This window comes from Peromyscus maniculatus, chromosome 11, assembly GCF_049852395.1.
Source record: "Peromyscus maniculatus bairdii isolate BWxNUB_F1_BW_parent chromosome 11, HU_Pman_BW_mat_3.1, whole genome shotgun sequence".
NCBI lineage: Eukaryota > Metazoa > Chordata > Mammalia > Rodentia > Cricetidae > Peromyscus > Peromyscus maniculatus.
In genome coordinates this window covers 42,113,787-42,127,776 of record NC_134862.1, presented here as the reverse complement: position 1 = coordinate 42,127,776, position 13,990 = coordinate 42,113,787, and the positions used below count along the sequence as shown (strand labels likewise).

General features: G+C 53.4%; 1 protein-coding gene across 19 annotated transcripts in view; it reads left to right on the top strand.

The window, feature by feature from the left end:
- Nfasc (neurofascin) overlaps positions 1 to 9,032 on the top strand; it is a 178,223-nt gene extending 169,191 nt beyond the window's left edge. For 18 of the 19 annotated variants that reach the window (XM_076547376.1, XM_006993242.4, XM_015986753.3 and 15 more), the window contains one exon: positions 3,182 to 9,032. In XM_076547376.1, the coding sequence (XP_076403491.1) occupies positions 3,182 to 3,413 (232 nt within the window). In that variant the 3' untranslated portion in view covers positions 3,414 to 9,032. The remainder of the gene's footprint in view (positions 1 to 3,181) is intronic. The other variant, XR_013043249.1, reaches the window with a different exon arrangement.
- The last annotated feature ends 4,958 nt before the right edge of the window (positions 9,033 to 13,990 follow it).

The window sequence follows — 13,990 nt, the reverse complement described above, 5'->3', positions numbered from 1 at the left end:
TGGGCCACTGTGTCCACATCCCTCCAGGCCACAGGACTGCTGCTCACAGCAGCCACTGGGCCACTGTGTCCACATCCCTCCAGGCCACAGGACTGCCGCTTTTCCCTTTGGGGCAGTCATTTGGCTGGGTGTTTGCACTCCGAGAGGCTGAGAAGCCCTGGTACCCACGACTGGACAGGACTTCCTATTTGGTTCATTCCACTTTTTCGCTCAAAAAGAGCCCTGGGTCCCTTTTCTGTGTAGTAAGCTTGACCATCAGGCCTCCTTCTGGCCAGCACCCCACTCCTAGCCCCCAAGATAATGAATGATCCAAGAAGCCTCACTACTCTGTGAGCTGGTGGCAGAGCTAGGAGGAAGCCGAAGGAGCTCGGGCTGGACTGCCAGGTAGTCCTTCTGTCCGGTGCCCGCACTTCCTCTCAGATCTGAACAGACCTTTCAGTCAAGATTTGCCAAGCTGTCACTGGCCCATCTGGATGGCCAGTATATTCTGAGCTCCGGAGTGGGTCAGGGTAGATCATGGAATCTCATCCAAGACCATCTGGGCTGGGAGAAAAAATATCAGAAAACAACCCTCCTTCCGCACCCTAGCCTTGTTAACTCTGTGCACAGGTCACCTCATCATCCTCTGACCTCTCCCCGTCTCTAAGCTTGCTCTACTTGCTCGACATCTACTACTTGCTCTTCAGGAGCCTGGCAGATAGCACTAGGTCAATGGGTAGGGAGCTGCTGCCTGCCCAGAAGCCATCTGGCAGCTTATGGCCGCAGCTGTCCATCAGCCTGACATCCCTGTGAGAGCCTCCTCCTCCCTCCCTGGCTGTCCTGGGATCACCTGGCAGGGTCTAGCCTCCCTGGGGGCTGAGATCTACCTCTGGCCCCCAGTTTAAAGGCTGTGCGCTTTTTTTTTTTCTCCATGCCCTCGGTGCAGCCCAATGGAGCGGGGGGGGGGGGGGGGGGGGCCGTGAACACGGGACAAGCTGTTTCCACCTTCACCTCTCCTCCCTCCGGGCCAGCCTTGACTCTGTGGGCTCTGCTCCTAGAACCTGCATTGAATGAGTTCAAGAACCCTACCGGGGAATGGCTAAAATTAGGAAGTCAGGAGAACTAAGTTTCTAAGGGAATGTGCCTGGGAGCAAGCAGAGGGCTCTCCCGCTCTGTTCTTGGCCTTGTTGCTGGATACCCCTCTCATGAGACCTGCCCCTTCCCGTGTCTGTCCTCTTGGACCTTGCAGCTCTGCGGGGCGGGGGGGCAGACAGGCAGGCAGGTGGCTAACCAGGCACTCTTCTATCCAAGCCTCCTGAGGAAAGTCCCATTCTAGGTCTGGGAAAGCCAGCAGCCCTGCTTTCCCGATATGCTGGTTCTGCCAGCAAGGAAAGTTAAGAGTCATGAGCCACACAGGGAGAATCCCCTTCTTCTAGACCAAGGTCCCTTTCCTCTCAAGGGTCCCCACATGCTGAAGTCTCTGACTCTGCTGGGCTGTCTCTGCCCAGGGCTGCATTTAGCTGAAGTCCCTGGACCCTGTACAGGAATCCCTCAGACCACCTAATGGAGTGTTCATGCCCAGCGGTGGCCTGTGACAGGGGCGGGAAGCCTGACAGGAAGGATCTGACTGTCAAGAGTTTCACTTCCTGCCCAACGTCAGCTCAGCCGTGAAGATCCCCTTGCCTCACTCTGCCAGTGTCCTTCTGTGACAGTGCCATCAGAGCACACAGATCGGCCACCATAGTAGGTAACGTTCACCCAGCATATGGCCGGCATGGGCCAGTGGCTCTGTGACCTGGCTCCACCCTGTCCATCAAGAGAAGCTGGAACAGCCATGGCCTGTGACTACAGGACATGCCTCTGCCCATGTCAAGGAACCTGCCTCTGCCTTTCCACTTCATCTCAGCCTTGCTTGCCTGGGCAAAGCAATGTCCATGCTTTGGGGCTAGCAAGTAAAAGGGGTGTATGTTCACCCTGTGTGCCACTGCAGGGCATGAACACTGCATTAGGTGGTCTGAGGGATTCCTGTACAGGGTCCAGGGACTTCAGCTAAATGCACCCCTGGGCAGAGACAGCCCAGCAGAGTCAGAGACTTCAGCATGTGGGGACTCTGAAGAGGAAAGGGACCTTGGTCTAGAAGAATGGAACTTTCCTCCAGAGGCTTGAGTAGAGGAGTGCCTGGTCTAGCCACCTGCCTGGCAAGCTGGCCCCATCTGTTCATGCTCCGCTCCAGCTCCATCTAAGGCTTCTCCCTGGTCGCCGTCTACCCGAGGCTGCTGCTAGAACATACTGACTGTTAAACTGACAGGTTAGCGAGGGAAGAGCAGGTGACTAGGAGTGCAGAGGGTGCGGTGTATCTGCTCAGACTACCTGGCACCACTGTGGTTCCCTCTGCAGGCCTCTAGACCTCCACAGCTGGCCCACAGCTGCTTCCTGCCTGGGAGCCTGTGTCACCTGTGAAATGTGGCCAGCAGCACCTGGTCTGTCTGTCAAGCGATCTTCCAGCCAGGAGGAAGGGCACCACACGAGCTTGGAGGAGCAGCCCTAGTATCTTAGAGCAGCAGTTCTCAACCTGTGGGTCACAACCATTGGGGAACTATGTGTTTTCTAATGGTTGTGACCCACGGGTTAAAAACCACTGTCCTAGGGGTTGGGGATTTAGCTCAGTGGTAGAACGCTTGTCTAGCAAGTGCAAGGCCCTGGGTTCGGTTCTCAGCTCTGGAAAAAAAGAAAGAAAGAAAAGAAAAAGAAAAGCCACTGTCTTAGAGAGTACAGCTGATATATGGGCTGGGCATCTGCCCTTGTAGGCTAATGCTACTATATCTCCAAGGCCTGGAACTCTTGTCACCCAAGAGGGCCTTGAAGGGGCTAATAGCCTTGCTAGGGCCTTCTCAAATTAGCAGGCCTCACCTGCTTCTCTGAGTGTCCCTCCCTCCCACCTCTTTTACTTGCTAGGCCCAAAGCATTAGCATCCTCTCCAACATGCCATCTGACTTGGGCAAGACACTGGTCCTCTACGTGCCTCAGTTTCCCTTTTATAGAGTCTATTGGGCAAGGGCAGGTAGACAGTGGATGATCTCCAAGTCTCATCCTCCTGCACTGTGTGCTTGGTAGGAAGCCAGCTGCCCTCTCCCACCCCACCTGCTTTTGGGCTGTGCTGGCCGGGTCTGGGCCTGACTCTTGTCCCTCTCTCTCTGGCCAGCGATGAGGACAACAAGCCTCTGCAGGGCAGCCAGACGTCTCTGGACGGCACCATCAAGCAGCAGGAGAGTGACGACAGTCTGGTGGACTACGGGGAAGGTGGCGAGGGCCAGTTCAACGAGGACGGCTCCTTCATCGGCCAGTACACAGTCAAAAAGGACAAGGAGGAGACCGAGGGCAACGAGAGCTCCGAGGCCACGTCGCCGGTCAACGCCATCTACTCTCTGGCCTGACGGAGCGCCCCGGTCACGGCACTGCTTTGCAAGTAGGAGGGGAGAGGGGAGAGACAGCCACCGCAGACCCACCGCCAAGCCACAGCCACCTTCAGGGACAAGGGTACCACATGGGGGTCTGCCAAGCTGTGAGGACCAGCGGCGACCCAGCTATCCACCGCCCCCTCCCAGGGATGCCCCAACGCCCTCGGGTGTCACTAGATGGGAAGGCTAGAGCTACGCTCGTCGGAGGGAGCCCTAGCTGCTTGCCCTATCTCGTGGCCACCCTGAGCGTTCCACCACCATGGCCACCCTTGATCTCAGCACACGCGTATCCATTTCTATTACTTACAATCTTTTCACTGTCTTTTTTTTTTTTTTTTTTTTTTTTTTTGCTTTGTGCATCTTTTCCTTCCAACCCATTGTCTCCATTTTCTTTTACTTTTGGAAAAAAAAAAAATGTCCCTGGAAAAAGGAATAAGTGGGCTCTCCCCCAGGAAACGAAAAGATGGGCAAAAAGGATTGATCCATAACACAACATGCAGAAAATCTGTAGTATTCAAGCTGCCACCCGGCCAGTGTGTTTCCGAAGGATGCCTTTCGCCATATGCCTCCCCCCGCCCCCACCTCCCCACCCATCTGCCTCGGCCTTGTCCATGCTGGGCTTGGCTCCTTTCTGGAAAATGACAGTGTTTTTTTTGGCAGGGAGAGGGTGGGCAGGACTCCTCGCCATGCTCTGGTTTGGTCGGGAGTGGGGTTTACCTCTCGCTCCTCGTCTTGACTCCGCCCCTGCTGCCCGAGAGTCTGAGAGGGAGCCGCATAGAAGATGAGGAAGAAGAATAGGTCCTGATGAGGAGGACTGTGGTGGCTGAGCCCCATGCAGAAAGGAGTGAGAACGTAGTTCCTGGGTAACAGAGCAAACCTCTGGAGAAAAAAAAGGGGGGAGGCGGGTTTGGACCTCTTCTGTCTCTGGCAGTGAAGCCCAGAGTGGAGGAGAGAGGACCACAGTTGCCCACCCAGTCAGGGTCTATGCTGCTACCCTCCAAGAGCTGGATCCCTGTGATACAGGAGCATGGCTGGTGTATCTGGGGGTAACAATGCTGCTCCCCCTCACATCCTCTCCTTGCTCAATTGTGTCTGACATTGACTTGTGTTTGACATGGTATATGAATGGGGATCTGCTGCCCCCAGACTGAGCCTCTCTGTCCTTTCATTAGGGTACACATACATATCAGGGGACCCTGAGGTGCACCGAACTAACGGTGCTGAGGTGCCCCTGCCTGGAAGGACGCAAAGCTCTTCGTATGCCTTACGCAGCGTGGATCTAACCCTGCAGTTCCCAGATCCCTAGGCCTGCTCTGCAAGCCTTGATGCCTCCAGTGATGTATGTCTCGGGACCAGGGCAGCCTATGCAAGTGTCCCCTTGGGACCGGAAGCAGCCACCCCACACACGCCCTTACCCCCCACCGCCCTAATGGAGACACTCGCAGGCATGCAGATCTCAGCCTGAAGGTGCTGCCTTCATCCCCCACCTAATCCACTTCTGAAACCAAAGGTACCTTGGCCTCGGCGATACAGGAGAGATGGGAGATCTTTGAGCCAGAGTGTCGCCCTGTAGCTGCGTCTACAGCCTGAGGCAGTTGTGGGAGGGCAAGGTGGACCACGGCGAACGGATCACCTGCCACCGGCATGGCCTCCAACTTGAGCTACCAGTCAGGGGCCTAGGCAGGAAGCAGGGCTGTGCCCTTCAGAGACTTTCCAAAAGCATCATTTGCCATATGTTTAAGCCACAGAGGTATTAGCAATGCTTGTATCACTTGATCCGCGTGGGGTTGAAGGTCAAGCCCAGAGGCACACACTCTCTGCAGGTAAGAAACCATATCCCAGAGATGAGCCAATCACGTTTGAACCGGAGAGTGTGTCGGGGTCCTTTGACCCAACCCATGGCCAGCGCTGGCTGCCTGGAGGCCTGAGAGATGGCCCTCGTGGCGAAAGGGGACAGGGTAAACAGCAGAAGGCTGAGGATGGGGGTGTGCGCTGAGTCCCCTTCCCCAGCCGGCTCTCTTCTGGCACTCTCGAATGCAGCTGGGCATTGCTGCAGGATAGGTCGCCCGCCATTCCTGGCGGGAAGGCTCGGGGAAATGTGCCTGACAGCTGAAGTGAAGACTCACCCTTTCCAGAAAACACTTTGGAGCTGGGCAGAATGGTCCGTTTCTCAGGTCTCCTTCCCATGGCACCATCCAGCTAGGGAACTCATGGCACCAACAGCGGGTTTTCAGAGGAAGGGACTCCTAGATGCCACTGTAGCTACCCCTGCCACCGACAGCCTGGAGAGGGCTGCTTTGGTCTTAAGGGTCCAGGGAAGCAGTGAATCCTTAGGCTGCCTTTGTGCCTCATTCCAGAGCTCTGTCATGTCCGGTACCCTCCTCCTCTGTATATAAAGAGATGGCTATGAACTCTTCTCTCAAGCTTTGTTTTGTGGGTGCTGATAGCCAACTACCACTGATCACAGCTCTCCTGGCAGGGACAGATCTGGGCTGGAGATGTAAAGTAAAGATGGCAGGTGCCCACAGACCAGACTCTCCGGCTGGTCATGAGAGGTTGCAAGGTGGAGGAGGCAACTTCTTCCAGGGAGGGGAGTGGCCACTTCCCACACAGCCCGCCAGACCCTACCCCAGCTCAACAGGAGACCAGTATTGCCCCTCCCTACACCTGGATCTCAAGCAGCCATCCCAAATCCTGCCAGTGTTTTGCCTGTCTGGTGGGGGCCGGGGAAGGCTGTGGGTCATCTTGCAGTGATTCTGGGTGTTTATCCAATGCTCTTTGAGCATCTAGTCTGGGCCAAGGCTTGAGCCCTGAATCCCCTGTTAATGAGTGAGGTCAGACGTGACCCCTGCCCACACAGGGCTGATATTACTGGAAATGAGTAGATGAGGTAGCAGGACACAGTGTCCTTGTTTGCTTAGACTACTGATTGTCAAAGTCAGGAGGGAGAGGCCTCCAAGGGAGAACTTGGTCCATTGGACCAGTAAATCTGGGCAGGGCGTGGCAGTCAAAATGAGCAGGGGTTAAGCAGCCAGCGTTGTGCTTCTTTAGGGTGTCTGTCTCCCCCCAATTTGGCCCCTCTTTGAATACTCCTGTTCAGAGGTGGATTCGAGGTACAGGTCAGGATCAGCTGCCCCCCCACCCTACCCTGCCTAGGATATGGTAAACAGGATACATGGGTCTCTGCTTGTGCAGAGACCCAAGCTGACACTAGAGGGAAAACCAGGCCGGCTCCTGCCCTTGCCTATTTCCTCTGCCCCCAGAGGTCAGGGGAAGAGGGACCGGGACCACCCCTCTCAACAAGGCCTGGAATGATCACTGGGCATCGAGTCAGCCGCTGACTCCACTCACCCCACAAAGGGAATAAGAGAGCATGTCCCTGGTTCCCCTGAACACAGCATTGTGAAGGGAATAGAAACATCCGTGGGTATTTGTAGAGTTTCCGGACAACCTCCCCACCCACCACACACCTGTGCCTGCACATGCCCATGCACGGAGTAGTCCCTCCACCCTGCTGCGGAGCAGGGCTTCCAGGAGGGAACAGTGCAGATCATGACATCATCTTGCAGGATGTGAGTCCATATCTGGCTCGCTTGAGATGAGCTACCAAGGCCTGGGGGAGGGGGCACTTTGGGAAATGAGAGAGTCTCCAGGTGGGGCCTTATTTTTGTAATTCCTGTGGACAGAATGTAGAGAAGAGATCTGAAGAAGAGACAAACAGGCCTCCACATTTCCTGGCCCCTCCTGGGGAGCCCCTGGTTAAGCCTGGCTCCCCAAGATGATGGGGAAAGATGCTATGTATGAGGCTGTTTCATGGTTGCTCTGCGGAGGTAAAACTTATTGGTCCCTCCGTGGTCTAGGACTGAGGCCAAGACTCACTTCTCAGAAGGAGGATATTGCTCAAATGCCAGCCCAGAGCCCATGCCTCACTTCTGTCACCTTGGGGTGGGGTGTCCTCCAACCAAGTCCAGCAGCCTCTGTCCAGTGCAAGCCGATGGCCAGGATTAGGTCCACCCAGCTGGGTCACAGTGCTCCCTTTTCCCTGGAGCCAATGTCCTTAGGTGAATTCCACAAGGTAGCCTAGGAATCCCATGTAGGCAGTCCCCAGTTCAAAACAAGACATCTCGAGCCAGTGACAGAGAATGTGGAGTGTCGGGAGCTTCGATGCCCTGGGGGACACAGGGGGACCGGGCAGAGCTTCCCTGCAAATGCCTTTTAACACTAATGTGCTGATAAGGGCAGCTGCCGCCGCCGCAGAGGGAGACGGAAATGAAGCAGAGCCAAGGCTTCTCGCTTAGGACAGAATCGGATTCCTGTGTGAAGGAACCTCAGAGCTGATCTAATCGAAGTGACTCACTGTACAGAAAAGGAAGTGGCCGTGCAGGGGGGAGAAGGGGGGAGAGATGGCCAGTGAGGGTAATATTAGGACTTGAACTTGGGCCTTCTGACTCCGTGTCCAGTGTTCTTTCATCCCACCACAGCTGCCTCAGCAGGTGTTGCTTCAGATCTGTCCTGCTTATCACCCTGCCTCCTCTTTCTACGTTACACTCCCAGAACCTCCCAGTGAACAGCAAAAAGGCTTTTTCCTGAGTCCGAGATCTGCCAGTCTGTGATAGCCCCGCGGTTAACTCAGCCAGGGACTTCCAGGCTGCCTAGCCCAAGGCCGGAAAGTGGAATGATGAGCCCATAGTTGCTTGTTACTGTGAAACCTGGACTGGGCCCCAGAACGGTGTCTCTTGCTTCATCACGCACCAGGCCTTCAGCATACTGTATTGCTCAGAAGTGAGGGCACGGAGGGGGTCTCTGTCCATTCCGCCCTTGACCACAGAGTCAAGGGTAGCAGGGCCCAGGCAGGCTTACCACCCTGGGATCTGCCGAGCTGGAGTTCAGCAGGTGTCAAGACTTCCATGAAGCAATAAACACAAAAGTCTGGGAGTAGATATCCAGAATTTTGTGCACTCCTGGTTTTTGTTTTTGTTTTTCAAAATTGCTGCAGATCAGATGACCCTGACCTGCTTGCTCTTCTGAGTCTCAAATGTGATGTCCTTGGTCAGTGTTTTCCCTCTGCCCAGCTTCCCAGCTCATTGCCAACTTCTGAGCTGATGATCAGTCACCTGTCACACGCCGCTGTGTGTCCTGGTCCCACCCTCAACCATGCTGGATCCTGGAGGACCTCCTGCCCTGCTCCCAACCACGTAGACATCTCCCCCTCCCAACATGGTGTTCCCTGTGTCTCCATCCTACCCCACATTCCTACACACACGAGTTGGTCTAACATTTTTTTCCATTGGTTACACTTTAACTCCCCATGGCAAGCTCACTTTAATCCTTCTCACATCATGTCCGTCCCTTCTTGTGAGTGATTGTCATTAACCAACTTCGTCAGCGACAGATGTGTATCTGAGGGTGTCATGCACGACCTTCAGCAGGGACTTCTGGGCCATGGAGGACTGTCTAATACATGGACTTATAAACTGACTGCATGAGCAATGAAAAGGCCAAATTATTCAGATTTTTTTGAATCACTGTAAAAAAAAAACTGATTTCTTTTGTATAGAGAACACTAAACGTATAATAAAAGTTGTTCAAAATGGACCTGAGTCATCTGATTTGTTTCTTTTCTTTGGGAAGAGGGATGCCAACGGATTAATAACAGCAGTGAATCTAAGGCTTAGGCACAGTGACGCATGTAAATATTCCCAGCCCTCAGGAGGCTGAAGCAAGAGGCCCAAGGATTTGAGCTATACAGTAAGTTCAAGGTCACCTGGGCTATATAGAAAGAGCCTTCAAACAACAACAACAAAAAGAGGGACCAAAGGATTTCCATAGACACCCGGCAGGATTCCCTGTTATAGAATTCTGCCGTTCGAGTCCCCATTTAGCAGTTAGTCTTTATTTGGAAAACACATTTGCACCATTTTGTGTTTTAAACGTGGAGTGAGTGAGACAGGGATGTATATGGTCAAGGAGACACCTTCTGGTTAGGTGTAGCTGTGTGCACACACCACCTGAAGAGCATCATGCTGGGGAAGCTGGGACCAGGAGAGGAACTGGCAAAGGCTCCCTGACCCCTGTCCTCACACTCTGTGCATGGGGAGACACTAGCACATCCCTGTCTGTCCTCAGCCTGGCGTAAGCAGCTGGCAGGAAGTTCCGCTCTGTAGAAAGAGAACTGAGAGTTCCTAGGTAGAAATGGGCAACAAAAGCAAAAGAACCCCCCCACACACACAAAATGTAGACCCAACTCTCGTGAGCAAAGAATCAGCAAGTAACCCTCAACCCCCCAGCTTCCTTGCCTTCTGCCTCACAGTGGGTCACTGACTTGAGAGGTCACTGTTTCACTAGATAGAGTGTGACCTTTGTTTCCAGGTGGGCTTCCTCTTGAACTGTTAGGTTACTCACTGGCTTTCCACACAGTATCTCCACCGAACCTTCTTGTCACTCCCAACTTAACACAATATCTCTGAAACTGATTCCTGATGTCCATTGCTACCGGCTCACTCTTGGTTCAAGCCAATAGAGTTCTGGGAGAAGGGTTCACAGCACAAACTATGGCCCAAAGCTGTTTGTGACCTCCCTCCCCACCCCGCTTCCGGCCTTGAATACTTGATTCCAGATCCTGACTCTTTCTAGGCCACTGTAAGTGCTTCCCTTGTTACCTTCTAGATCATTCCTCCCAGACTCCTTGAAGACAGCTGTAGCCATTGTTATAGATTCTCTCTCTCTCTCTCTCTCTCTCTCTCTCTCTCTCTCTCTCTCTCTCTCTCCCCCCTCCACCACCCGCCCCGTGTGTGTGTGTGTGTGTGTGTGTGTGTGTGTGTGTGTGTGTGTGTGTGTGTGTGTGTGTGTCTGCAACTCTTGGGCACAGGCAATCCTCCTGTCTCAGCTTCCAGGATAGCTGAGACTACCTTATGCACTATTTTTATCCAGCTTCACACGTCTTCAGCCATCAGCTCCGCTGACACCATCCCAAGGAGTCTTCCCTGACAGCTCTGTGTTCAGGGGTTCAGATCCCCTCACTGTTGCCTCCCTGGCATCTAGTTTATGCATCATGGGGTTTGACGTGGAGATTGTCTGTTTCTGCGACTAAACTAGGAATATCCTGAGTACAGGAGACTTTGTTTCCTCATCTCTGCTTCTAGAGACCAATGCCTGGCATTGGACTAAATGGATGAGTTGATTGAATGAGTAAGACTGCCATTCCTTTGAAAGAAGTAGCTGGGCAAACTCAAGTATCTGTTTTCTTCTCTGCCGGTACTGGGTAGATACGTCTTGAACGAGCAATGACATTTCAGGATGGACCTCCGTGTGGTCCATTGGCCAGTGTGCAGAGCCATCCAAGGAGACAGAAATGAAGAGATGAAGGGACCGTCTTATTTGGAGAAAGCCAACCTCCATTCGACGGAGGCCAGACAAAGCCCCTGCCTCTCCTCGGAGCCCTGGGGACCCCTGGGGACCCCTGAATGTGTCATCCTTCATCCCTGTCTCCAGAAGGCTGCGCCTCCCAGCCCATTAGAAATGCTAATCTCCAGCTTGGAGCTGGTTTAACAGCCCCAGTAGGGAGGAGACAAAGCCATCTTCGGATGTTTATTAAGAGCCAAGTCTGTACCAGCTATTTCCCAGCTGCCCCCGATCCTGCAATCAGGGAATTCACTCGGTCCCCACTGCTCAGCAGCACATTACATGCAGAAATGCAGGCGCAGCCACCACACACCCTCCTCCCCCATAGACCCAACTTAACGCATCAGGGCCCATTTGTTTGATGTCAGTTCCTGCTGGAATAAGGACTAGGCAGTGGGCCTCATAGCAATTTGGAGGCACAGCTGCGGCCCAACAGCCCAGCCCCAGCCCTCGTCTCCATCCCCACCCCATAATTTGCTGCTGATTTGTCTAGACCCCAGTGCAGAGAAACACAGCTGACCCAGACTCGGTACACGCGGACCTTGATCCCCGACTTGGGCTTATTAGGGATTCACCACAATGAACCCAAGCAGGCGTCCTGGCTGCAGAGAGCCAGCAGCAGGCAGAGAGTGGGGTGATTTCACTCTAAGGCAAAGATTCTCAGTGTGGATTTAAGAGCTCCCGGGATTGACTGGGGGCTGACAAATAGCAACTGTGCATGTGTGTGTGTGTGTGTGTGTGTGTGTGTGTGTGTGTGTGTGTGTGTGTATGTGTGTGTGTGTGTGTGTGTGTTGATGGTGGTCCTGTTTAATAGAAGGGAGATTGGAGACTTCTAGGCAGTCTAGGGGGAGCATTAGAATCATTGAGACAGGCAGAGGAAAGATCAGAACAATGCTGTTCACGTGTGGTTCCCAGCTCAAGGCATACCAGAATCTCTTGGGAACTGGGAGACATTAAACATTCCCAGGTCTAGTGTCGGAAGCTCTGGCACATGCTATAGAAACTGTCCTAGTGCAGGTGATACTGGCTGCTGCTTGAGGAAGATGGATGAGTCGGAAGCCACCACCTCTCATGCCCTCCACACGGACAGTCACCCTACCCCATTCATGAATTTGCTATGAGTGGGCAGAAGTTTCATCAAAATCAGTGAATTCTACATCCAGACAGGAAGGAAGATTGAGAAGAGGGAGTCTGGGTTGGAGCCCTCAAGAGTGACCAGAAAATACAGGAGGGCCTTTGACTTTCTCAAGCCATGAACCTTGCAGAGAACTGAGCCATTTATAATACTGATGGCGAAAAGGCCAGAGGGTACCAGATGGCCTTTGGGTGACAGTACAGTCACATTAAGAAAAGGGGAACCAATAATACTGACAGCCATTACTGTGATGTGCACTTTATGTGAACGGTCCCTATTCGTTTGCTTTCTTGCAGGACTGGGGATCAAAATCAGGGCCTTTCCCAGGCTAGGCAAACACTAACACTAAACTACATTCTCAACCCTAAAGGGTCCCTTTTAACCTTCCCACAGCCCTTTGAGGCGGGCAGCTATATCCTATTACACGTGAGAAAACTGATTCCGAACAGCAGGATAGTGTACCCAAGGTAAAAGGCAATGCCGGAAGTAGGTGCCAGGCCAGCCCACTCATATACCCTGCCTCCACTACTACACTTGGGGTGGGAATAGACATCTAAAGAATCACCCTGAAATGTACAGTCCAAGGGCATTGTGCCAGGGCAGCCCCTGCCAACCTCTCAATATGCTCCAGCAGCATTCCAGCCTTCTTCACCCTGCTCTGGCAAGGGTGCCCAAGAGAAGACCGGGGCAGTAACCAACAAGGGCAGTGAATCAGTAGGGTCCCGTCCTTCCCTAGCCTATCATGAGCTCCAGTAAGAGCTGAGATCCTGCAGATAGATAAGGCTCTAGCTGGATGGCCTCCGACATGTTACTCCGACATCCTCTCTTTGGATGAATTTTCTCATGCACAAAACAGGGACAGACTTTTTAACTTGTGAGGGTCAGGTTAGTTAAGGTGCGACTCCAAGAACAATGTGTAATTACACTTTTCCTCTCTCCTAAAAAAAAAGTCCTTCCCAGTCTGAACTCCACCTTCAGAAGTCCCCCACCCCCAACCCCCACCCCTGCGCCCTTTTTAGCATGCTCAAATACGATCATTCACAACCCCAATTCCTGGGGGGGCTTTCTCTTCTCTTGCTCCCCACTGCCCTCAGCTTTCAGCACAAACTCCACGGTACGACAGCAACTCATCTCTTCCGTGCCTAGCCAGGCTGCAAGGCCCTGGAGAGCACAACCAGTGCCCCGTGCCTCCTAGACACGTGTGGTTCCCAGCTCGCTCCTCGCTAGGCACGCCGGATGATGCATATGGTCGTGTTGACTGATCTCCGAGACCAGTGGTCCCCAAAGCAAGCAGATGCTGTTGGGGGTTAAGCTGTCTGCATCACTGACGGCATCACTTCCTGGGTGGTTTGGTCACTGTGGTTTCGGGGAAAGCGTGTGAGGAAGAAGTGTGCCTTCCTAAAATTTTCACATGTCCAGTGGGGTGGGAGCTGTGATGATCGCCTGGAGCTGGAGGCTTGTCCTGCAGCCCTGTTAATTAACTTTCCTCAAGTCCCCAGAGCGTCTTGTCTCTGGTCCAGGCCTAGGAACCCACACTCATTTATCTAAAAGCTCCGTTCATTTTCCCCCTCTCCTTGCTAATCTTCCCGGGACTGGTCTGTCCGTGTAGATAGTGAGGGACACCAGCTCGCTCGAGTGTGGCCTGGCAGGCCGTGCCCTTCCCCCCACTCCCTCTGCCTTGCTAAAAAACTGCTGGACTACATTCCTAAAGCTGGCCACCTAGGTCTAGTCCCTTATTTAGCCAATTCCTCCTCCTGAGGCCGACTACCAAGGTCCAGCTTTCAAAGTACTGGGGCAAACATCCCTCTCCCTTGTCCCCCTTTTCCCCCTCTCCCTTGTCCTCTGTCTCCTGGCTTTGTCTCTTATTCCTACCCTTTGTCTCCCTGGAGCAAATAAATCTTTGTGCTGAGAACTTCGCCTTGGGGTGTCTTGAGCCAACTTAGGGTTCCCTACGAACAGAGCCCACGTGGTTGAAAGGAATATGGCTAGATGTCCTGTCCTGTAGTCATTTACCTGG